General features: G+C 29.7%; 3 protein-coding genes across 3 annotated transcripts; 2 read left to right on the top strand and 1 right to left on the bottom strand.

The window, feature by feature from the left end:
* The first annotated feature begins 257 nt into the window (after window positions 1-257).
* Window positions 258-1020, top strand: LOC105127406 (uncharacterized). Its single transcript, XM_011028680.1, has 2 exons — window positions 258-534; window positions 717-1020. Exons 1-2 carry the CDS (start codon window positions 258-260, stop codon window positions 917-919), a joined length of 480 nt encoding a protein of 159 aa, XP_011026982.1. The 3' UTR covers window positions 920-1020.
* A 4250-nt stretch (window positions 1021-5270) lies between these two features.
* LOC105127228 (GTP-binding protein YPTM2) lies at window positions 5271-9654 on the top strand. The gene is made up of 8 exons (XM_011028441.1): window positions 5271-5419; window positions 5626-5698; window positions 5825-5872; window positions 5958-6005; window positions 8541-8612; window positions 8698-8853; window positions 8957-9060; window positions 9224-9654. Exons 1-8 carry the CDS (start codon window positions 5406-5408, stop codon window positions 9318-9320), a joined length of 612 nt encoding a protein of 203 aa, XP_011026743.1. The 5' UTR covers window positions 5271-5405; the 3' UTR covers window positions 9321-9654.
* Window positions 9655-13387: 3733 nt separating this feature from the next.
* Window positions 13388-15738, bottom strand: LOC105127227 (transcription factor MYB1R1-like). Its single transcript, XM_011028440.1, has 6 exons — window positions 15466-15738; window positions 14605-14819; window positions 14450-14515; window positions 14301-14357; window positions 14100-14216; window positions 13388-13727 (listed from the first exon to the last, which is right to left on the bottom strand). The coding sequence occupies exons 1-6, from the start codon at window positions 15719-15721 to the stop codon at window positions 13404-13406; spliced, it is 1035 nt and encodes a 344-aa protein (XP_011026742.1). The 5' UTR covers window positions 15722-15738; the 3' UTR covers window positions 13388-13403.
* Between the last annotated feature and the right edge of the window lie 7329 nt (window positions 15739-23067).

Here is a 23067-nt window from a genome sequence, read left to right as displayed (position 1 = left end):
GTAATAATAACTAACAAAGACTAATTCACCTAACAAACCCTCTTACATAGAAAAAGAGGACAGCCAAAAAAACAGATTCTCCCTAATCCAAGCCATTTTCCTTGAATTCATTAACGAACCATCATAAAAAAATACACTTCCATTTTTGTCCGTATATATATATAGAGAGAGAGAGAGAGAATCCTTTCTCCTTCTTCTTCATTCCGTTCTTTTCTTTTTTTTTTCCTTGTCATTGTTCTTGCCAAACAACACAAAAAATGCATAGATCAGCAAGCTGGAACCGGGTTGCCGACGACGATTACTTCAAGCACAGGATGGCTGATCAGTACTATATGCACTCATCGCCCAATGAGGGAACTCAAGGGATGAGAATGTCATCGTCCATGGAATTGAATCAGCTGCCAGCCTATGATCCAATGGTGGAATTGGCGATGAAGGAGAAGTCACGTGCGAAGTTTGCAGAAAATGCTGTCCATATTATTCCATTCGTGCTGCTTCTTTGTGGCCTTGTTTTATGGTTCTTTTCCAATCCAGGTAGTAAAATGGTTTAGAGCATGACAGACATGATCCAAATGATTGAATATTAAATTGTATGGCCAATGAGTTTATAGTTTGATTGACATCAGTTCCTTCGTATTGATATCATTGGATGAATCCTGCTAGCTCGTAGAATTCGTCTCTCGTGAATTTTTAATTCCTTTTTACATTTTTGGCAGACGTAAATGTGGGAGTTAGAAATATGGATTCCATAGCTGCAAGGATTGAAGGATTGACAATAGAAGGAGACATTGATACTGATAGTGACGGTACGCAAACAGGGTTTCTACCACTCGATCAGGGAGATTCGGACATGCCAAAACAAACGAAACATCACAAAAGTCCCAGAAAAATGATCAAAACTGATCTTCATTTTCTTTAGCAGTGCAATTCTTAGAATATATAGGATGTTGTTTTATTTCTTGAAGTTCCTTCCATCTTGAGTTTCTATTTATTTTTCAATGTTTGTTATGACACTAAATTGATGAACTCGGTACGCATGCATAATAATGTTCTAATGAAAAATTATTTTCGATGCATGCATACATTTTTATATTGAGATTACCTGGCTACTTGTTTTGAAGATTTTGATATTCCAGACATGGAAATAATTCCTGCCGGTTTTTTCTTTCCTTTTTAATTTGCATGTGGGAACATGATCGAGGGCCTTTGCAAGTATGCAAATCTCTTGTGATGTTGATTAAAGTTTCGTGCTTTCTTTATTGAGATTGAAAGAAGATGCCCGGTTCTCAATGCTATTGCAGTTTATCCGCATGTTCCTCCTATTTTGTGCAGTTGAATAGATTCCAAATTTGGAGTTTCACCAAATTTGTTAAATCTAAAAATTGTGATCAGCCTACCAAAATTGGGATCTCCGAATTCCCTCCACCGTTTGATCGGTGCCCAATGGTAGAAGGAATTCGGAATCCCAATTAATTTCAATGGATGCATCATTGTCTTAAACCTCATATTAATAGCTCTATCTTCATTATTATTTGGTTTTACTGTTAAAAATATCCTCAGATCAAACTTTCTATGCCAAGAGTACAGCCCATACATTTAGTGAATAAACTGGATCAAAAACTATTTCTAAGTAAATCTATATAAGTGTTTTAAACCTTTAAAAAAAAAACTAAGAAAATTTTCATTTTATGAATTGAAAAATTAACATCTGTGTTTTATTAAATTAATTGATAACTAAAAATAAATATTGTCAATACACCATTGTTTCACTCTTTTTTGTAAAATACATATTTAGACAATTATGTTTTATGTTTTGAGTTAAGTAAACTAAAATTAACTTATAAAACTCGTAATTCAGGTAAAGGTTTAATTTGGTTAGGTTGAATTTTTTATTTGATTATATATTACTAAAAATAAATATCCGCAAGAAAGTGATTTAATAAAAATTAAAAAAAAAACCACTATAGTTTAAATTAAAAGAAACAACTTCTAATATTATAAAAGAATGTTATAATTTTATTTGAAGAAAAAACAATTTAATGGTATTCAACAAAAAATATCCCAAACATAATATTAATTAATTTACTTTAATGACTTTTAATTTAAATTGGAGAAAAAGAATTAACAACAAGAAAAAAAGAGGTCAAGAGTGCGGGCTTATACAAGATTAAGCTGCGTTGCTAACTCTTTTTTTTTTTCTTGGTTTAAGGGGTAAATAACATATCATGTATCTTTTTTTATTAAAAAATAAATAAATAACATATCATTTCCTTAACTAGATTACAACCATGTAGATTGAAAATAGAGTTAGGGTTGTTTTAAATTAAAAAAAAAATCAATATGTGTTCATCAAATAACATATAATAAATACTTTTAGGATTTCAATAAACTAATTCTTCAATATAAAACATTTTAAATTGATCTAAAAATTAAAAAATAATCATAAAAAAATCTTTCTTAACCTTTCTTTTTTTGTCAAATTTGAGTGAATAAACTGGATCAAAAATTATTTCTAAGTAAATATAAGTAAATATATATAAGTGTTTTAAACCTTTTAAAAAAAACTAAGAAAATTTTCATTTTATGAATTGAAAAATTAAAATCTGTGTTTTATTAAATTAATTGATAACTAAAAATAAATATTGTCAATACACCATTGTTTCACCCTTTTTTTTTAACATATATTTAAACAATCATGTTTTATGTTTTGAGTTGAGTAAACTAAAATTAATTTATAAAATTCGCAATTCAGGTTAAGGTTTAATTTGGTTAGGTTGAATTTTTTATTTGATTATATATTACTAAAAATAAATATCCGCAAGAAAGTGATTTAATAAAAATTAAAAAAAAAACCACTATAGTTTAAATTAAAAGAAACAACTTCTAATATTATAAAAGAATGTTATAATTTTATTTGAAGAAAAAACAATTTAATGGTATTCAACAAAAAATATCCCAAACATAATATTAATTAATTTACTTTAATGACTTTTAATTTAAATTGGAGAAAAAGAATTAACAACAAGAAAAAAAGAGGTCAAGAGTGCGGGCTTATACAAGATTAAGCTGCGTTGCTAACTCTTTTTTTTTTTCTTGGTTTAAGGGGTAAATAACATATTATGTATTTTTTTTTATTAAAAAAGATAAATAACGTATCATTTCCTTAACTGGATTACAACCATGGATTACAACCATGTAGATTGAAAATAGAGTTAGGGTTGTTTTAAATTAAAAAAAAAATCAATATGTGTTCATCAAATAACATATAATAAATACTTTTAGGATTTCAATAAACTAATTCTTCAATATAAAACATTTTAAATTGATCTAAAAATTAAAAAATAATCATAAAAAAATCTTTCTTAACCTTTCTTTTTTTGTCAAATTGAAGGGTAAAAACAACTTAATGAAAATCTTGTTATCAAATAAAACTCATCAACATCAATAATTAAGGTTGAACATTTTCAATTTAGTCAATTTTAGATAAAAACAACCAAACTAATAATAATTTTTTTGAAGTTTTTAAACCAAACTAATCAAAAATTAGTTTAAACCAATAATTTTAATTTGATTGGTCCGTTAATTTTTCCTTCAAACCAGTCTAAACCAAAATAATTCTAATTTTTGGCTTTTTATTGCTTCTCGATCTCAACTGTAGGTTCCGCTGCTGGATGAGAAAAATCTCTTAACTTTCCAATCAAATGAAAGGGGATGAGATCCATGCAAGAAAAGGTTTAACTTAAAAGCGCAAAAACTGAAATTTTGCATTTCAGCTGTCTAATTGATTATAGATTATAGAGTAAGGAGAGCGAGAGGAACTGGTCCCCATAGCCCATAAAAAGATGTTCGATTACTTTGACTCGAATGCCACACCAGGTATGTCCCCTCCATGGGAAAAACTAACACTGTGTTGAACATTTAGGGTTGGACTGGAATGGGAGCACATGTCCAGCTCAAGCCCAAATCCTGGTTTTGAGTTTTGACACTATAGTTTATTTTAATAGAGCTTGGACACAATATTATGAACATTTAGGGTTGGACTAGAATGGGAGCACATGTCCAGCTCAAGCCCAAATCCTGGTTTTGAGTTTTGACACTATAGTTTATTTTAATAGAGTTTGGACACAATATTATGAACATTTAGGGTTGGACTAGAATGGGAGCACATGTCCAGCTCAAGCCCAAATCCTGGTTTTGAGTTTTGACACTGTAGTTTATTTTAATAGAGCTTGGACACAATATTATGAGCTGAAAATTATTACTTTATATTTAATTTATTTAACAAAATCATTTAGTGAGTTAAATGATAACAAATCAAATTAATCATTCGTGGTTGATTTTAAAAAGAAATGATTGCTACCAATAAATAAAAAGTAGAATCTTATGGAATATAATCAAAATAGGAAAAAAATGAAGAGCATGCAGCTATCTAGCCAGTCGAATTCAATTTTGTTCGGACATACTTTTGTTTCAAAAAAAAAAAATATTCAAGGCAAAAAAAATTGTGACCGGAGACATTCCAGGTTTTGCACTCTGCCAACATGAAACTGAGCCAAAAACCATAGCAAGCCATGACTTGGAGACTCTGTATATATTTCAAAATTTGTCTATAGTTTCTTCCTTTTAACATCCCCTCAAGCAGCTGCATTCAAGATGTTGAAAGCAATGTCACTCTGCCAACATGAAGCTGAGCCAAAAATCATAGGAAGCCATGACTCGGAGACTCATGTAAAGTTCAAAATTTGTCTGAGGTTTCTTCCTTTCGGCATCCCCTCAAGCTGCATTCAAGATGTTTAAAGCAATGCTACTCTGCCAACAAGCCATGACTTGGAGACTCATGTAAAGCTCAAAATTTTTCTGAAGTTTCTTTCTTTTGACATCCCCTCAACTAGCATTCAATATGTTTGCAGCCTTCAATATGTTTAAAGCAATGTCACTCTGCCAACATGAAGCTGAGCTAAAAATCATAGGAAGCCATGACTCGGAGACTCATATAAAACTTAAAATTTGTTTAAGGTTTCTTTCTTTTGACGTTCCCTCAAGCAGCTGCATTCCAGATGTTGAAAGCAATGCCACACTATGTGACCAAGGTCATCACACAAGTGTGCTTATTGTCTCTTGGGCTTTGTAAGTTTCGGGTTGTTCCTTTCTAGTATTGAAGTTGAACGGTCCATAAATTACTAATCAGTCTGCCACCTCGGGCTGGTCCTATGTTTTATCAACTATTTAAAGCCCACAAGCTGCCGGTCCCATATATATTTATATACATATAAAATAAACTTCTTGGTTTTCCATTTTTATCGTCGCTCATAAGTCTCTTTCTCTTAGTTTTTACTTTGCCTGCCAGATTTCAGATTCGTTACTCTCCAGACCGGTTCAATTCCCGGTCGAATTTACTAACAGCCATGACACCTGAATAGTAAGTTACAAAGATCTCGACTTTGTTTTTTGAAACTTTTCGTATAAAGCTTTGGATTTTGTCGGGATATGCGAAAATGTTGTAGGGGGTTAATTGGATCTGTAGTAATAAGGGTGATTCATTGGTTTTGGTTTCTGGGATTTGTGTGTGCTTCAGTTTTATGGTATGGGTTGTAATTAAATTGAATAATTTTGTTTTGGTGGCAGTGATTATTTGTTTAAGCTTTTGCTAATCGGGGATTCTGGTGTTGGCAAATCATGTCTGCTTTTGAGATTTGCTGTAAGATTAAATTTTTTTGGAATCCTGTCTTCTCTTTTTGCTGATTGCAGTCATTGCAAGCTCATTAGATTGTGAAGGTTTGATGCGTTGAACTTGCTTCTTTTTTTTTTAATCTTTTCAATGCAGGATGATTCCTATCTGGAAAGTTACATCAGCACAATTGGAGTTGACTTCGTAAGCATCTAGAGAGTTGTTGACTTGCGCAAATGTTGGTTTGATTTGAGAATGCGACTGATAAATTTGATTTTCTGTTCTGCAGAAAATTCGCACCGTGGAGCAAGATGGAAAAACCATTAAACTTCAAATTGTAAGATGCTCTTTTCATATTCTGAGATATTGTTTGTTTAGTATTCAGGGGAAACTTATTACGGTGAACACCTCAAGTTTTAATAGGGTAGCTCCAATAACATCATTTTGAGAATTGTTCGAGACTTATTTTTATGTTTGTCTCCTGTTTCGATTATACTAACTTTTTTGTGTCTTCCACTCGTCGTGCGTCTGGTATAATGATTAGTTTTGCGATCCTCTGATTTTCAAATTTTAGTTGTATTTGTGACTTGATTGCTTTGATCTTACTACCCGATATCATGTGGGTATTAAAACCCTTTTAAAAAAATTATGGCAAACCAAACACCCTTTGACCCATTTTTTTTTTTAATACGACATGATTGTGTTGATTTGAATTTTTTTATCAAATCATTAGAACGAACAAAAAATTCTGGTTTGATCCGAAAACAACCTAAAAACAAAACTAAAGCCAAAAAACAGATTAAACACCCAAAAAATACAGAAACTAAAATTTTTTTGAACAAAACAAATCACATACAAAAAAAAGATGAACACCAAGAACATCGAACATGAACCCTATAACATAGGTTCTAAAAAGACCAAAATTGGTCAAAATAAAGGTTGGAAATGGAATTTTTGGCCTCTAAAGCATACTTTTTTATCCCAACAAGTCACAATATCATTCAAAAATATGTTTGAACCAAGAAATTAACAATATATATATCAAAGCATCAAAATCAAACATGAGATACCAAATTAAAAAAAACTATCAACTTAAAACAACATATATGTTCATGCAACATGGATTCAAAATTAGTTTTATGAACCCATTTTGTGCATAAACAAGCCTAACAAACCCAAGGTAAACACTCTTACTTTAAATGCTTAGCTTAAGTTCAACAAAAACTAAAACAATATTGTATATCAAAAACAAACTTGAACATAAACTTTAATGTATCAAAAATATCGAAATAACTTCATTAAATAAATATCACAGCAACAAAGAGGTGAATGTAACATCATTTGTTAAACATTCCAAACATTAATATAAAACAAAACAAATAAAAAAACACCTTAAGTAGGCTAAAAAAGCGTGCTTTTGGATCAGATGATATACCTAGAATAGCTACTCTCACTCCTTTTTTTTATTTGGAAAGTTTTGTCTTTCACAAACTTGCTAAGATTAAGAAACTTCAAAAAATTGTGTTAGCCTCTCAAACCTTCACACTTAGCTTCCTTGTCAATATTTATTTTTCTTTTTCCTCTACTTTTTTTCTGCCCTTTTTCTTGATCTTGAAGGGGGTATTTATAGGGTTTTGCTAGAGTTTTAGGAGGTTTTGAATCCATTTCTAACCTCTTGGTCTTGAGAGAATTGTTGTAAACCCTTGATAAGAGTCCATTGAGGAGCCTTTATGTGTGAATACAAGAAAACCAAATCGGTTTTTACATGATAGTTGCATTGTTAGTGCTAACTGAGTTGTCCACTTTCGAGACCTTGTCGGGGCAATTATGACATTATCATCACTTGAGACCACCTAGAATTAATAGAAGGGGTGCACACCTTTAATTTAGATCCAACCTCACTCATTTTAGATGTCTGTAACTCCACATTCATGCATTTAAAGTTTCCAACTCGATCGGCCAAAATTAGCAAGACAAAGGTTCAAGCTGTCAAACAACGTGTTATTCATCTTCTCTTCATTAAGCCTAAACGATATGTCATTTAGGGTTTTTAATTTGAGATTTGATAAGTTTCAATTGAGTCTCTGTTCTTTCAATTGCTTTTAATTGTACTCGTAATTGCCTTTAGATTTTTAATTTTATGCAATTTCACCCTTGCGAAAATCAATTGTAAACCCTAAAGCTGATTGCTATTTTCATTTTAGTTCTTGGTTTTGAATTTGTGTATTCTGATTCTTAATTGACCTACAAACTTTTAATTTATTCAATTTGGCCCCAAATTTAATCAATTTCAACCCTTACATTTGCGTGCCTTTTTCAATTTGATCCTTAGTTTTGGATCTCTTCAATCTTGTCCCTATTTGCCCATCAAACTTAAATATTTATGCAATTAAGGCTCTAATTTGACTAAATTAACTCTTGAAAATTGCAATTCAACCCCATACTCTAATTTCTTCAAATTAATGCTTAAATTGACTTCAAAAAATTAATTTTTCTTGCAATTATTTTTTCAATAAATTCAATTAGACCTTAAAATATTCCAATTAAGTCCTTGAATATCCAATTTTAAATTTCCTTCCTTAAATTGAATTTTTATTTGCTAATAGAGCCTTAATCCCATAAAAATATACTGTCTAATTTTCTAATCTTGTATAAGTCTTAATCAGTTTTTAGCAATTTCCTGGGTGTTTTGGTATATTCTTTTCATTGATATATTTTTATTTTCTTCCAACATTTTTTCAATCGTTTTTGTATTTTGTATTTTTTTCTGATTTTTTTTTGTTTATGTGGGTGGCCGAAAATGGAAAAAAACAATGTTCTTGTCAAATTTTATAATGTTTGCCGGTGATGTCTGCCTTCTGTCCTTTTCCAGTGGGACACTGCAGGGCAAGAGCGGTTCAGGACAATCACTAGCAGCTACTACCGTGGGGCACATGGCATTATAGTGAGTTTGGCATGCATTTATATTTTTGGCATTTTACCTCTTGTATCCCTAAATTTGTTTTTGTTAACGCTGCATCATGTCGCAGATAGTTTATGACGTGACAGACCAAGAGAGTTTCAACAATGTTAAGCAATGGTTAAATGAAATTGATCGATATGCAAGTGAAAATGTTAACAAGCTTCTGGTTGGGAACAAGTCCGACCTCACTGCCAACAAAGTTGTTTCATATGAAACAGCCAAGGTAAAACTGATCTCCCATCCTATCATCTATCACCATTTTTGCTTCTAAACTACTGATTACTAAAGCATGCTTGTTTTCCTACTGTTTATCTGGCTTTCAAAAGGCATTTGCAGATGAAATTGGTATTCCCTTCATGGAAACGAGTGCAAAAAATGCCATCAATGTGGAGCAAGCCTTTATGGCCATGGCTGCTGACATCAAGAACAGGTACCTTTTTAAATGAATTGGTGATATATATATATATATATATACACTAGAACATAGATTTAAAGTGAGAAGATGCACAGACAAAAAGTTGTTTGTTGAGCGGTAAAGAAACAAGTACGTTTCTTTGCAGTTTCCTTCCTCATAATTTCCTCTACTTCCACAGGATGGCCAGTCAACCCGCAGCAAACAATGCAAGGCCACCCACTGTGCAGATACGTGGACAGCCTGTTAACCAGAACACTGGCTGCTGCTCTTCCTAGTTTGCATGGTTTCTCAGTTGTCCTTCAACAGCAGGCTACCCCCGTTTTAAACTATTAAAAAATGTGCTTTCTCAGTCGTTCCATAAGAAATTCAACAAAGTTCCTTATTGTTACTAGTCTTGATTCTATTTGTTTAATGGCTTGTACAAAAGATGTGTGGGATGCAGGTACTCAATGTTACTGTTATATTCTTTCTTCCACGGAATTCCCCAAGTTTTTGAAGCACAATTATTTTCAATTAGCTGAACAATTTCCGTTGTTAATTTGAAATCTCTTGAGGCAAATTTCATGCTTCCTAGAGTACACATGCAATCTTTGCTTGTGTGTTTGGTATTATATTATAAGTTGTTTCTTAAAAGTATTTTGTGTAATTTTTTTTCAGATTTTGTTTTTTTATTTTCAATATCAATATATCAAAATAAATAAAATAAAATATTGATGTCCTAATCCTTCACATGAAGACTCTTGCAAGTTTGTCCAGCATATTACAATTTAGGCAAACCTTGGATTTATGTAGGAGTCTTCTTGCGCTCTTTTCATTGATACAGCCCTCGCATTGAGCTTAACTATGCAATATTTGTTAATTGATAGTGTGACGCCACCCTCCAAGTTTCAGATTTTACTTTTATTTGCCTTTTATTTTGGTTTGGTTTAAGGGTTACTATTATTATTTTCCAGGTGACAGCTATCACGTGGTTTACAAAATTACCCCAAGTGGAACATTATTATTGATTTTTGTTTTTTTGGTAAAATGCCATAAAAGAAAGGAAATAAATCATTTTATTTTATCATTCCGTTTCTTTTAGAAACGTGTTGCTGACACGACCTATTTATCCATTTACACCCCTTTTTTTCAAAAAAATTCAAATGATAAAATCTACCTTTTTTCATTACTATTTAATAAATTCATTAGGGCCTTATTTTTTTCTCTATGTTTTTTTTTTTTAATGGGAAGAGACGTGTTGAACCAACTCTATAACCAACAATATATATTATTTCTAATCTATCTCCTTGCCAATAACAAATAAAATACATAAACATTGAGTAATTAAATTCCACTAATCTTTTTTATAAAGTTTCTTGATCTTTATCAAATAAACAAACAAAAATTCAAAATGTCAAATCTCTTGATATTTTAAAATTAATTAATTTAAAATACTAAATTCACACCATATGTTCCAAAACTAAAAAACATGAATAAATCTCATAACTCAAAACCCATATGAATTCAACATTAGAGATTATGTGTGTATATTGTAGAAAGAATTTATGCTTTAAAAGTGTATGATGGATTAATATTTATTGTTTTTTGTTTACGTGGGATTGTTTTTTAGAAGTATAGCCAAAGAGAGACTTATGACCCACCATCTACAGGCACAGTGAAGTGTTAAACCTAGATGTGTAAAGGTTTAGTAAATTGTCAAACTTATTATTTCCGGGCTCAGTTAATCATTGAGTTCAAGCGTGTATGGGTTTGGTGAGCTATCAAATTCACTATCTCTAAGCTCAGCCAAGCGTAGAGCCTAGACACACGTGATTCTGGTAAGATGTAAATCCATTTTCTTCCAATGTCTATGAGTGTGACAATCTACTAGATTCATCAATGCTAGTCCTATACTTTCTTTAACTCAAAAAGAATCTCAAGCTCTCCAATGAGATCGTAAGTCAAAGATATTTTATCACGATGAGCTAGATATATTTTTGTATGTCCTAACAAGATAAAAACATCTTATTCTGCTACGTAAGAGATTCTTTATCTTGACAAAATAGAGACATTTTACTAATACACCAACTCTTTTTCTTTTACCCTAGAACAAGGGAAAATACCTCAAAAGTTATATATATAAAAAAGATAATCTTTGTACAAGTTCAATTTTCTTCTTTCTATTTTACAAAAAAATCATTTTCTTAAAAGTATAATTGATCTCCCTTTAAATTCACATTAATTTAATTATTGAAGAGTCTTTAAATATATGATAAACATGATCTATTAGCCATTTTGTCAAGGAATGATGAATAGATTGCTAAAACCGGGATATTAACAATATTATCTCAGGCTTTAGTGAAAATTTCTAAAAAGTCATCGATAATAGATTGTCACTTTGCCAAGGAGGGATGAATAGATTTCTAGAACCAGGACATTAACAATATTATTAATGGTGTTATTTAAAAGCCAAACCATTATCATTCTTAAGTATAATTGGATTTAAAGCCTCGGGATTTTGAAAAATTTTAAATAGGTACGAGCAAAATCTTGGTTCAAACCATGTAACTTTGAGAGTTATTACAAACCAAGGGCTATATTGCCATTATCATCCCTAATGAATATCAGAGTTGGTAGAGTGAAACTTGACAAAAAATGACTATTGAAAACTTAAAAAAAACTTTACATAAAATTAATTTTTTTATGGTTAGAATATGACTATTGAAAACTCTTTGTCCTCTTTATTTACTAATAACTTTCTTCCCCTTCTCTCAACATAAATAAAAGTTTTAGAATCGCAATATTAACACTTAAAATTATATAGGGATCAATAAATATGTAAAAATTAAAAACTTTAGAAACCAAATTAAACTTTTCCACACTATATATAGGAACACTTAAAATCACATTGTTCTCTGTAATACAAAATACTATTGAAAAAACCAAAATTTTTAGTTTCCTCCTCTTATTTGCTCTAAGTAACAAATTAACCACTTGCATATGATGCCTAAATATGGAAATAAGATGACAAATATTGAAAGATCAAACATGACTTTTAGTATTGGATAAGATAATTTCTAATGTTAAATGTTACATACAGCAACGAGACCAAGATTTTTTTACATATAAAAACATAATGTTTATACCAGGTGAAATTTTTTGATAGTCATTAATCCCAACTCAGTGGATTGAAACTAAAATCTATTACCATACTCTTTATCTACCTTGAGCTTTAAATTAAGCTATATAAGATTACCCCAATGTGATTCGATTGACTTGACGAGTTAAAAGAAACTCAAATGATTGTTAAAACATGGTTTAATTTTAAAAATATTTTCAACGCTATAACTTTTCTTAAAACAATATTGAGTTGGCGACACATTAGATCAACCCGGGTAAATCTAGATCAACCCGGGTAAATCTAGATTAACCCACCAAACACATGACCCAAGTCATAAACTCCTTTGAGTTTAATAAAAAAAATTTCTTGAAATGATTTTCATTTAATTAAATGATAAAAATATAGACGCTTGTAAGATCGAGTAAATCTAGATTAACCCACCAAACCCATGACCCAGGTCATAAACTCCTTTGTGTTTAATAATTTTATTTTCTTTTCTTAAAATGATTTTCATTCAATTAAATGATAAAAATATAGACGCTTGCAAAATTGAGTACTAACACAATACCGAGATATTTTTATGAGACCACAATAACCCTACAAAAAATAAATTGAAATAAATCATAAAGTTTAATTCTCAATAATTATGTTTTTTTTCTAGATAATCTCTTATTTAATAATATAATAAAAAATGCTTAAAAAATCAAACACCAGCCTAATGATGACATATTTTTCAAAGATCATGATAACTTTATACAAAATAAATTAAAATAAATCATGAAGACCAATTCATAATAATTACATCTGTTTTAGAATAATTTTTTATTTAATAATATGATACATCATTTTTATTTAATAATACAATAGTAAAAATTAAACGACCGTAAAACTAAGCACCAATCCAGATATTTTTTTTTGAGATTATGATAATCTTGTTTAAAAAACATTAAAATAAATAATAAAGTTCAATTTCTAATAAATCCAATATGAAAATGATAAAAAAAATTGAAAAGAAAAGGAAAAAAAACACTTTACTATTCTATTGAACAATAAAATGTGAGGACAGGAAAAGTGATTTTTCCTCAATTAATTCTTGTTAATAATAATAATAATAATAAAGAAAAAAAGGGAAAATAATCGGTAAAAAAATCTATAATTCAAAACTGTATTTAATGCACAGTTACTGAAGTATATAAAATCTAGTTCTAGACTTCCACGTACTGCTGCTTAATGCAGGGAACTTTGAAGCTAAATTTCTTCATATAACACTAATGGCACCAGATGCTGGGGATGATAAATTTGCTCCTTGAGGGGATTTAGGGGGTTGCCCAATTTTAAGCTCAAGAGGGTCTTCCATTTTTGCTAATGAAGTTGAAGCACCTTGCGGAGAAAAGCTCCGAGGAAATGAACTTGGTGAAGTGATACCGGATGGTTGATGGGCAATACAAGGTGCGCAACCAGCCAGGCTTGCAGGGCTGTTAAGCATGTAAGGATGGTAGGCCCTTGGATAGTTCATCATGGAGACAAAGGGTGCTGCTTTACTTGCCGGAAAGCTCCGTCGTCCATTGGCAAGGACTCGTTGCTGTAAGAAGATAGGTGATAATCAGAATTATTTATTGGAGAAAATTTAAAAAAAGATAAAGAAAAAGAAAATGGTACTTTGTAATTACAGAATTGAAGTAATGTTGATGTACTAATTCCAGGAAATAATTGCTTTTATCTAGATGCAAAAAACATATAACATGTGAAGAACATATCTGGCTCGTAAACTAGAAAGTTTAGGGTTTCAGACTAGGTAAATTCTGAATGATGCAAAGGAGCAGGCCAGGGGATAATACGATGAATGTTTGTGTACCTTAAATAAAAGAGGCAGCTCGATTCTGAAGAGAAATTTTTTGAATTAATGCCGTCAAAGTTCACAAAAATATGTATCAAGTGCCAAACTTTTTCTTACCATGCAAGGATTGTAGTTTGAAACGCCAGGACCGGCTGCGACAGTAGGACTCATGACCTGGGGATTATGCAAGCAAAGCAAAGGAAATTGGTTGATGAGGTGTAATGAGCTGATAGCCTGTAAAGATGAAGAAAAACACATGATTAGTAAGTTCTATACAGTTAATGACATATAAAGTTGCTTGCTGAAGGTGGAACTTACTTGTGATGGGATATCCTCGCTAGCATTCCCCAATGGTGAAGCTGAAGAGGTGCTAGCCTGTTTGATTGCAACAAGCCATTACACCTAATTTCACTTCTTCAAACAAATAACTTTTGAGCAAATAAACTTGAAAAGCAAGCTAGAATTACCTGTGATGTACTCCCACAAGTCTTAATTAAAGGCAGTTTCTGAGCATCCTGATGAGAAGCCAGATCCTGACGTAATAAGGTCATCAAAGTCCAGAAAATTATCACGGGGAAAGAGAAATTGCTATATATTGTGGTGAATGCTATAATGGACATACAGTTCCTTTGAAGGTCATGTCAAAGAGGCTTGATCTACGTTTCTTCTTCTCATTTGAAGCCTGCTGTCTCAGAAAATACTTCTGTGCATGACTAGCAACCTGACTTGGGGTCCTAGTAATCACAAATTTCTTCGAAATGCCTCTCCAATCGCCCTTGCCAAGATTGCTCAGACCGGATAAAAATGTTCTATGCTCCTCCTCGGTCCATGGCTTGCCTGGAAATGACACAAGAGGTTAATCAAACACACAAATAAATCCATGATCCATTGTCCAGACCTCGCTTTCAATGGTCCTTGAAAATGATATGCGTTAAACCAAACACACACCATATCTATCTTTCAGATATTTCGTGTCACCCATGCCCAGATCTGGTTGATATATATATCAACATGAAATAAAAATCAATAAAACAAACTAACAACTTAGCATCCATTTGTCTATGGATATTCTTTTATAAATAGAATATATGTGTTATCTGCATGACAAGATCGGTGACGGAAAGAATAAAAAAAAAAAAAACCGGTGGCGATGGAAACAGACAACATAAACGAGTTGAATCAAGACAATACATTAAGCCTAGAAGATACACAATAAAACAATAACAAGTGCGATTATCCCATGGCATAACCATAAACCACTGCGAGAATTGAAATCTTTTATGAAAACAAAACCTCAAGCGATTGTCATCGCATGCCATAGCTATTATCGATGATGATCGACTGGAACGCATTCGGTACGTATTCCCATATGCTATTGCCATCCAGGGTACGGGAATTGTCGGCGCGGTGAACATCGAGATTGTTATTAGCATGTAGTAACAAATAGATGAATGATGAGATGTAATGAACGGATCACACGTACCTTTCTTCCTTGTATACGCTGTTCTGCCTCTCTTAAAACCGATAACGCCGTCGGAACTATAGCCATGATCGACATGATGTGCACCGTTAATGTCATCTAAGGACGCTATGTTATCTAAGCTAGCACTTCCTTTAATTGTTTGTTCACGTTTTTCAATGCTAACTCCAAACAATTTGATACAATCCTTAGTACATGTTCTTGAGTTATGGCCATTTTGGCCACAATGGGAGCACTTTCTTGCTGCCTCTTTTACCATTTTCGGCTAAAGAGAGATGCGCGATTATAACCTAGAAGCAAATTACTCATCGTCTGTCGAATGAGGCTGAGCCTATATTTATAGGTCCAGGTTCCCTTACTATGGCAACACGTATCCTATTTATATTTTTGCCAATTTTACTAGGAAAATCTGGTCATTTTCTGTGAATAGGTCACATCACATCAGGAAAAACCAACCAAGTCAAACACTTAAATAATCCATTCTATATGTTACTTTAACAGGGCTGAGATTTTATGAGATTTTTTCGGATGAAATATCGACCATTAGATCTTAATTAATTATATCCTAATTATGCTTAACGCAATAAGAAAGTCACTTTTCTGATTAAATAGCTGTTTTATTTGGATTATAAACCAGACTCTATAAACCCGGCTACGTATCTAATATTTTTGTTATCCATAGATTGCGTGTTTCACTGAGAAAAAGGGAACTAAGAGAGAGATAAAAGACAAGTTTCGGTGGGCAATTAACTCTCTTTCGTTGTTAGTATGACAGACAGTATCTAATCAAACACAACCCGGCTTCATTTATGTCCACTGTTTATATGGAGGAATAACCTTGGGTGTTTCTCAAACCTTAAAGTTGCAATGGCATCCCTGAATTTGTTGATGTGTTACAATGTGATCCTTTGGAGATTTTGACACCGAAATTGCCCTGGCATTGCAAAACGGTGTCGACTTTTTTGTTAATATTGAAAAACAGAAATGGAACATTTAAGAAATTACGTAAAAAAGCCAAAACGCAACCATATGCTTAGTTAGAACCCCATAAATTGTTAGCTAATTATATCCCTCATATATCATGCATGCTTTTATAATGCTAGTTGGAGAATTTAATGGTGACATCTATAATTAGCAAAAACTCTCTTTTGAATGTCAGATATCACAGAAATGACAGATAATGCTGATCTCTCAAGTAAAGGGATACTGCCAAAAAAATGCCACTGTTTTACTTGTTGAGATATATTTTTGTGGCTGTTTTAGCCAAAAAAAAAAAAGGTGTATCTTATTTGGACGTGTTTAACTAAAATTAATTTAAATTTGGATAATAAACTGTGTTGCTTGCAAAGAAAAAGTCACAAGAGAATATATTTGGTAAGTATATATGTGAGATTAGAGTGCATTCAATGGGATATGACTATTCCATACTTGTCCAATAATCACAAAATAATTACATTATTAAACAAGTAGCTACTTGTTTAGTTCATAACTATGGAAATATATAAAAGCATGGTAATATATATTGGAAAAGATATAGAAAAAATCATCTTAGGTGCAAACTAATACAAATATTGAAATTATACTTAAACAAAACTAGTTTAGAGTTCTTACTTGTTGAAATCCTTAAAATATATACAATCTAAAACTTTGTTATTATCAAATATTAATCATTATTGCTTCTTACTTGGTGTAAAATGAATAACTTTAACAAATTATCTTTAAAGTTTTATTGCTTCTTGCTTGGTGTAAAATGAATAACTTTAACAAACCTCACTTGATTCCAACAAGTCCTATTAATTTATTTAGGCGCACATATAAATAAGGTCTAATAAACTCAAAAGAATTATACTCAATATCTCTCTATAAGGACCAAACCTAAGCTCTAGAATAAAAAAAAAGAATAGAAGAACAAATCTAAGAAAAACCAACAACAAACAAAGAGAAAAACTTAGTAAATTTTATGTAACTTTTCACATATCCAAGACACCTATTTATATATAAGACTTGGAACCAAAATATTAATTTCTTATAATTCATTTATTAATTATAATGAATGTTCATTTTATAAAACACATTCATGAATGTTTGTAGTTCATGAAAAATATTCATAAATACCTATAGCTTATGAATTACTCTTAATCACACCCATTATTATCATATAATTAATATATTGGTTCATGTACTAAAACATTTTAGGAACTAAAAGAAATTATTGATCAAACAAGGACTTAATAGAAAAATATTTTTCGTTAATCAAACTCAAGCTCAAACTCATTAGTCAACGAGTCCACAACCTAATCCATAAAAATATTTTGGTTTGAAAAATTTTGTTATCCAAAGGTTCTCAGAGAATAATTTCTCATTCATCTTTAATTGGTTTTTAAAAACATGTTAATATTTCATGTTAAAGTATTCATATTGGATTACAAAATCCAAGTGATTTTAACCCTAAAATTAAACAGATCTCACATTTAATTTGACCTTAAAAATGACCCATTACATGTTTCATAAAGCCAATTATGAATGAAAAAAGTCTAAACAGTATAAAGTATCAAAGAATTCATAAAAAGATACTGATTTAGGAGATCATCACATCAAAAAAGATATTATTTAGCTTTGTAACCTTTCTTGGATTGCTAAATAATAAACATGATGTTTTGAACTATTCAGCTTTTTATATAAATCAAGACAATAATACTCATATATCTCTTTCCTAAAGTTTCCTTTGGTTCTCATGGTTGTGTTAATTTTAGACTTAAATAACTCCTAGTTTTATGGGTGCTTTAGTGAATTTAATCTTTTTAAAATTCTTAAAGAAATTATCAAATTTCTCACTTATATAGATGATCTTTCATTAAGAATATTCTATTATACTCCACTTGGTATAATAAAATATAAAAATCATTAAGAGTATAATTCACTTTTTTTAAAGTTACAGTTAGCGCACGCTACTTTCAAGTGCTATTAAGAATGTTATATGACTTAATTTTTTTTATATGAATCTAGATATTAGGATCTTCAGTCAATTAGGTATACTTACTATCATTACACTTAATGAATTATACAAACTCTCTTCATAAACCTTTGGTTAGCAGATTTATAATATATTTTTTTTACTTTACATAGCAAATGAAAATAATTCCATTGAAAAGAAAGTTTTTAATGGTATTATGTATATAAAGTACATATATATCTAGACTTACTAATATACATTTTTTTTCATTCCAATTGTAAACTACTTGTTGCAATTGATACAAATTATTGGTGTTAATTGTGGCTAACATGGAATATTTTTTAAGAAATTCTAAAGCAATTCTCTTTACTCTAAAGTTTTATCAAGAACAATAAACTCTGATTCCCTTATAGATCTTGCAATACATATGTGCTTAGAGAGTTTATGTGATACAGTTTCTCCACCAAGTATAAAGACATATTTACTAGTGAATTTTGAATCCTTAGTATTTGATATCTTATTGACATCATTATACCCTTTTAGTATCATTAAGTAACCATCCTATAATTCAAAGTGTACCTAAAATATTTAAATACCCTTTTAATTGCTACCCAATGATTTGTACTAGGATTATTAATAATTCTACTTAGTTTACTAATCCAGTAAGCAATGTTAAACCTTGTGCAATTTATAACATACATCAAACTCCCAATTATCTGAGAATGTTTTGATTTGTTAATCCTCATGCCTTTATTTTTGGACATGTAGACACTTATGTTTATTGATGTTTTCGCAATATTATTGTTACCTTAAGAAAATCTATCAATAACTTTCTCAGCATAGTGAGATTACAGAAATATCAATCCATCATATTTTTAAAAAATTGTAATTCCTAGTATGATGTTTACAAAATCCAAATCTTTCATGTCTAACTTATTTGTTAATAATTTTTTGGTAGACTAGATCATATATTCATTACTGTAGAAAAATAAACATATCATCCACATCAAAATATACAATAGCATAATTTTTATTTTTATTTTTGACATAAACATAATTATAAACTTCAATGATTTTAAACTTATTTGACAATATGACTTTGTCAAACTTATTATGTTATTGTCTAAGTATTGTTTCAAATCATATAATGATTTGATAAGCATACAGAATTTTTTTGTCCAACTAATCGACAAAATATTTTCTTAACATTATCAGATCCCTATACATTAGCATAAAAAGCTAATAACCAAGACTAATTCTAAATAAAGCTAATACAAACCATACTTTATTGTTGTCTCCTGGAGAATTTAAACCTAAATGGTAAAAAAAAATATTATTTAATTTGTAAACAAAAAAACTACTAAAAAGTTGGGTTAAGATTGATATCAAAATGAACTAATATGAATATATATCCATAAAAGTAAAGTTGTGTCATATATGATTGCGATTTGAATACAAAATACTTAAATGATTTTAAAATATATGTAAGTAGTAGCATTTTAAAATTATTGATTTAGCAATTAAAAATAATTTTAAAGGAAATATTGAGACTTAAATTAAGAAAACTTTGAATCAGAGTCTTAAATTCAACTATTATAACATTAAGAAAGTAAGTAAGTAACTGTGTATGTGTGTATAACTATCTGGAGTCAAAATGTAGTAAGTAACTGTGTACGTGTGTATAACTATCTGGAGTCAAAATGTTTTTCAATGTGAAGAAGATGTTTCAAGTTATAAGAAATTATTTTACATTATTATTTCAATTTTAAATTTTTTTATTTGGTTTAACTTATTATTTAGCCCATGTTTAGCATTAAAGGTTATTTAAACATCAATCAATTAACTTATAAGATCAAAAGATAATATGGACAACCGGTAAAAAAGTAAAATTTAACTTAAAAAAATTTTAAGATAATTTTTTAAAAATATTAAAATAATAACATATTAAACAACTCTAGATTTCACAACTTAACTCATTAAATCTTTAATATGAGTGGTGGACTTTACTAGGTTTAAGAACTTTTTTTAAAACTAATTTTTACTTATTTGTATGATATAAAAAATAGTAAAAATATATGCACAAAACCAAATAACAAAATATTTATTTAAAACTGCAATAACCTTATAAAAAATAAATTTAAACAATTTATAAAGACAAATTCAAAATCAAACAAATATTAAAGGGTGAAATTAAAAAAAAAAAGGTGAAAATTCAAAATTCAAAAAGAAAAAATAAAATAAAAGCCACTTTCTTAACTATTTATAAGAACAATGAAGGAGGTGCATGCACATTGTTATCAAACTCGCGAGTTGACTTGTAAAATCATATGATTTTAGGAGTCAACACAATATACGGAGTGAAATAAATTAGAAAACTCAAAAATTAGAAAACTTGGTTAAAATCGGTGAACTTGATAAACTTGGACCGAGTATACCGAGTTTGACAAAATTAACAAAAAGTATTGATTGACTCTTCTCAGTCCTCTCTTTTTATCCATTCATCTCACTCGCCTTCCACTCTTTTTCTTTCTTTTAAAAAAATCATCCTTTTAGCAAGAGCATAACCTAGTATCTTGCCCTTCTCTCTACCATTTTAGTTCACAGAAATCCCAATACAGAAAGTTGTGCTTAGCTACTAGAAAGAGTTAATCATTCACAAATAATTTGCTTTGATAATGGGTGGTCATTCATTCTATAAATGAGTGATGAGAGGCTTTGAACTTGATAATTACAAGCATGCTTCTTTAACTTTACAGCTACAATTTGTTTGATTGGTAAGATTAGATGAAAATCCTTTCAATATGTACTATGATAGCTACCAAGTTTGTTTGATCGATACTGAGATTAGGTTTCTTTTCTTTTCTTTTTCAATGCTTGATGTTGTTTTGGCTTTAGCTACTCTTATCAACCTAGATGATGCATGAGTGTTTTACATCATTGTAGTAGTACTATTTAAGGATGAAAGTGGATGTAATCATTATAGTAGTAGCAATAGAAATTAGGGTAAGAAGGAAGGTGAAATTAAAAGTAAAGATAGCAATGGCATTGACCGACGACATCATTAAAAGAAATAATAAAAATGGTGATTATTAAAATAATTAAATGATATTGCAAAAATATTATTATCTATAAAATATTTTACAAATCAAGATGCTTGAATCATGTATTTAGAAATGCTTAAACTATATATGAATTTTTATTTAAATCATATATTTTGAGGTATTTGAATTATGCATGAAAAAAGAATTTCTTACAATTTTATAATTTTACTATCTAAGTTTATTTTCTATTTTTTGTACTGTTTCAAAAATACACTTGTGATAATCTCATCCATGCACCCTAATGTTTTAGAGTTGTAATAACTTGTATGCTCGTTTTACAAGGTTAGGGGACCTAAATTTTTTCAATATAAAAAAAAATTATAGGATCGAGAAAATTCCTTGACAGTTATCCCAAAATATATAGTTGTTTTGATTTTTTTTTCATGAAGATAAATTTTCCTATTAATATATATCTTGTTTATTTTAGTCAACAAAATATTTTAACTAGAATCATTGTTTATATTTTTTAAAAATATTTTATGATTCTCAAAGCAAATTAATAAAAAATATCAAAATAATATATTTATATTTTATATGATTAAAAAAACACTGATCTCAATCAAATTTCATGAAAAATTTATTATTAATATTATTATTTTTATATATGAAACATAATAATTGATTTTTTCTTTTTAAAATTCAACTAAAAATTTATAGTAATATTTAAAAATCACGTTAAAATTAAAAAACAAGTAAGTTTAATAAAAAAAGAAAAAGAAAAAAAAAAAGAGCAAAGATCCGAGCAAGCTACTAGCCCACCACTAGCAAGGCAGGCTCACGCTGGCCTGGAGGCTAGACTTGTGTGCCTATCCTTGATTTTTTATTTTTTTATTATTTATCTGTTATTTAAAAGAGAAAAAAAATAAGAAACGACATGTCAAAATTCGAAAAATAAGTGTGCCCCCCACACTCAAACCCACGATCGGCATCACTGCCACAGGCACATCAATCAAATGAGCCACACATATGATTGTCCTAAACCAATACATCACTGCTTGCATAAACAGTAAAACACCTTTTAAAACTCTAGAAAAAAAAAGAGCTTCCATCACAATTTGAAAAATAAATGCACCCTAACCACATAAATCATAATATAGAATTGTTATAAATTAATTAAAAAAACACTAATTTTTTTTAGTGTTTTAGGTTAAAATTTATTTTTATCATCTTGTATTAGATTTTCAACACAATAATATACAAAATAAATCATAATATAATTTAATATATATTAAGACATTATTAAAAGTTATTTGTTTAAAACTAATAAAAAATTTCATTAAATTTCACCAAATATTTTATACATGCACATAATATATGAGATACAAATCTAATTCTAATATAGATAGAAATATAAATAATATATTTATAATTTTAAAATAACTATTTTTAAAAAATATTTGGTAACACCGTTAAAATTATATATTTTTAAAAAATTTAAATTATTTTTTTTATATTTTTAGATTATTTTAATATGTTAATATTAAAAATATTTTTTTAAAAAAATATTATTCTAATATATTAAAAAAACCGTACAAGAATCATTACGGGACT

This window comes from Populus euphratica, unplaced genomic scaffold (assembly GCF_000495115.2).
Source record: "Populus euphratica unplaced genomic scaffold, PopEup_1.0 scaffold7.1, whole genome shotgun sequence".
NCBI lineage: Eukaryota > Viridiplantae > Streptophyta > Magnoliopsida > Malpighiales > Salicaceae > Populus > Populus euphratica.
The sequence above is the reverse complement of the archived record's forward strand: the minus strand, read 5'-3'. Positions and strand labels throughout refer to the sequence as shown.

Bases quoted from the DNA above. Each gene is read 5' to 3' on its own strand.
- LOC105127406 (XM_011028680.1), top strand. From the start codon at position 258: ATGCATAGATCAGCAAGCTGGAACCGGGTTGCCGACGACGATTACTTC. The intron at 535-716 runs GTAGTAAAATGG...CATTTTTGGCAG, and splicing joins ATGGTTCTTTTCCAATCCAG to ACGTAAATGTGGGAGTTAGA.
- LOC105127228 (XM_011028441.1), top strand. The intron at 8,613-8,697 runs GTGAGTTTGGCA...ATCATGTCGCAG, and splicing joins GTGGGGCACATGGCATTATA to ATAGTTTATGACGTGACAGA. The intron at 9,061-9,223 runs GTACCTTTTTAA...CTACTTCCACAG, and splicing joins GCTGCTGACATCAAGAACAG to GATGGCCAGTCAACCCGCAG.
- LOC105127227 (XM_011028440.1), bottom strand. From the start codon at position 15,721: ATGGTAAAAGAGGCAGCAAGAAAGTGCTCCCATTGTGGCCAAAATGGC. The intron at 14,820-15,465 runs GTACGTGTGATC...TGTCATTTCCAG, and splicing joins AGCGTATACAAGGAAGAAAG to GCAAGCCATGGACCGAGGAG. The intron at 14,358-14,449 runs GTAATTCTAGCT...GCAATCAAACAG, and splicing joins CTTGTGGGAGTACATCACAG to GCTAGCACCTCTTCAGCTTC.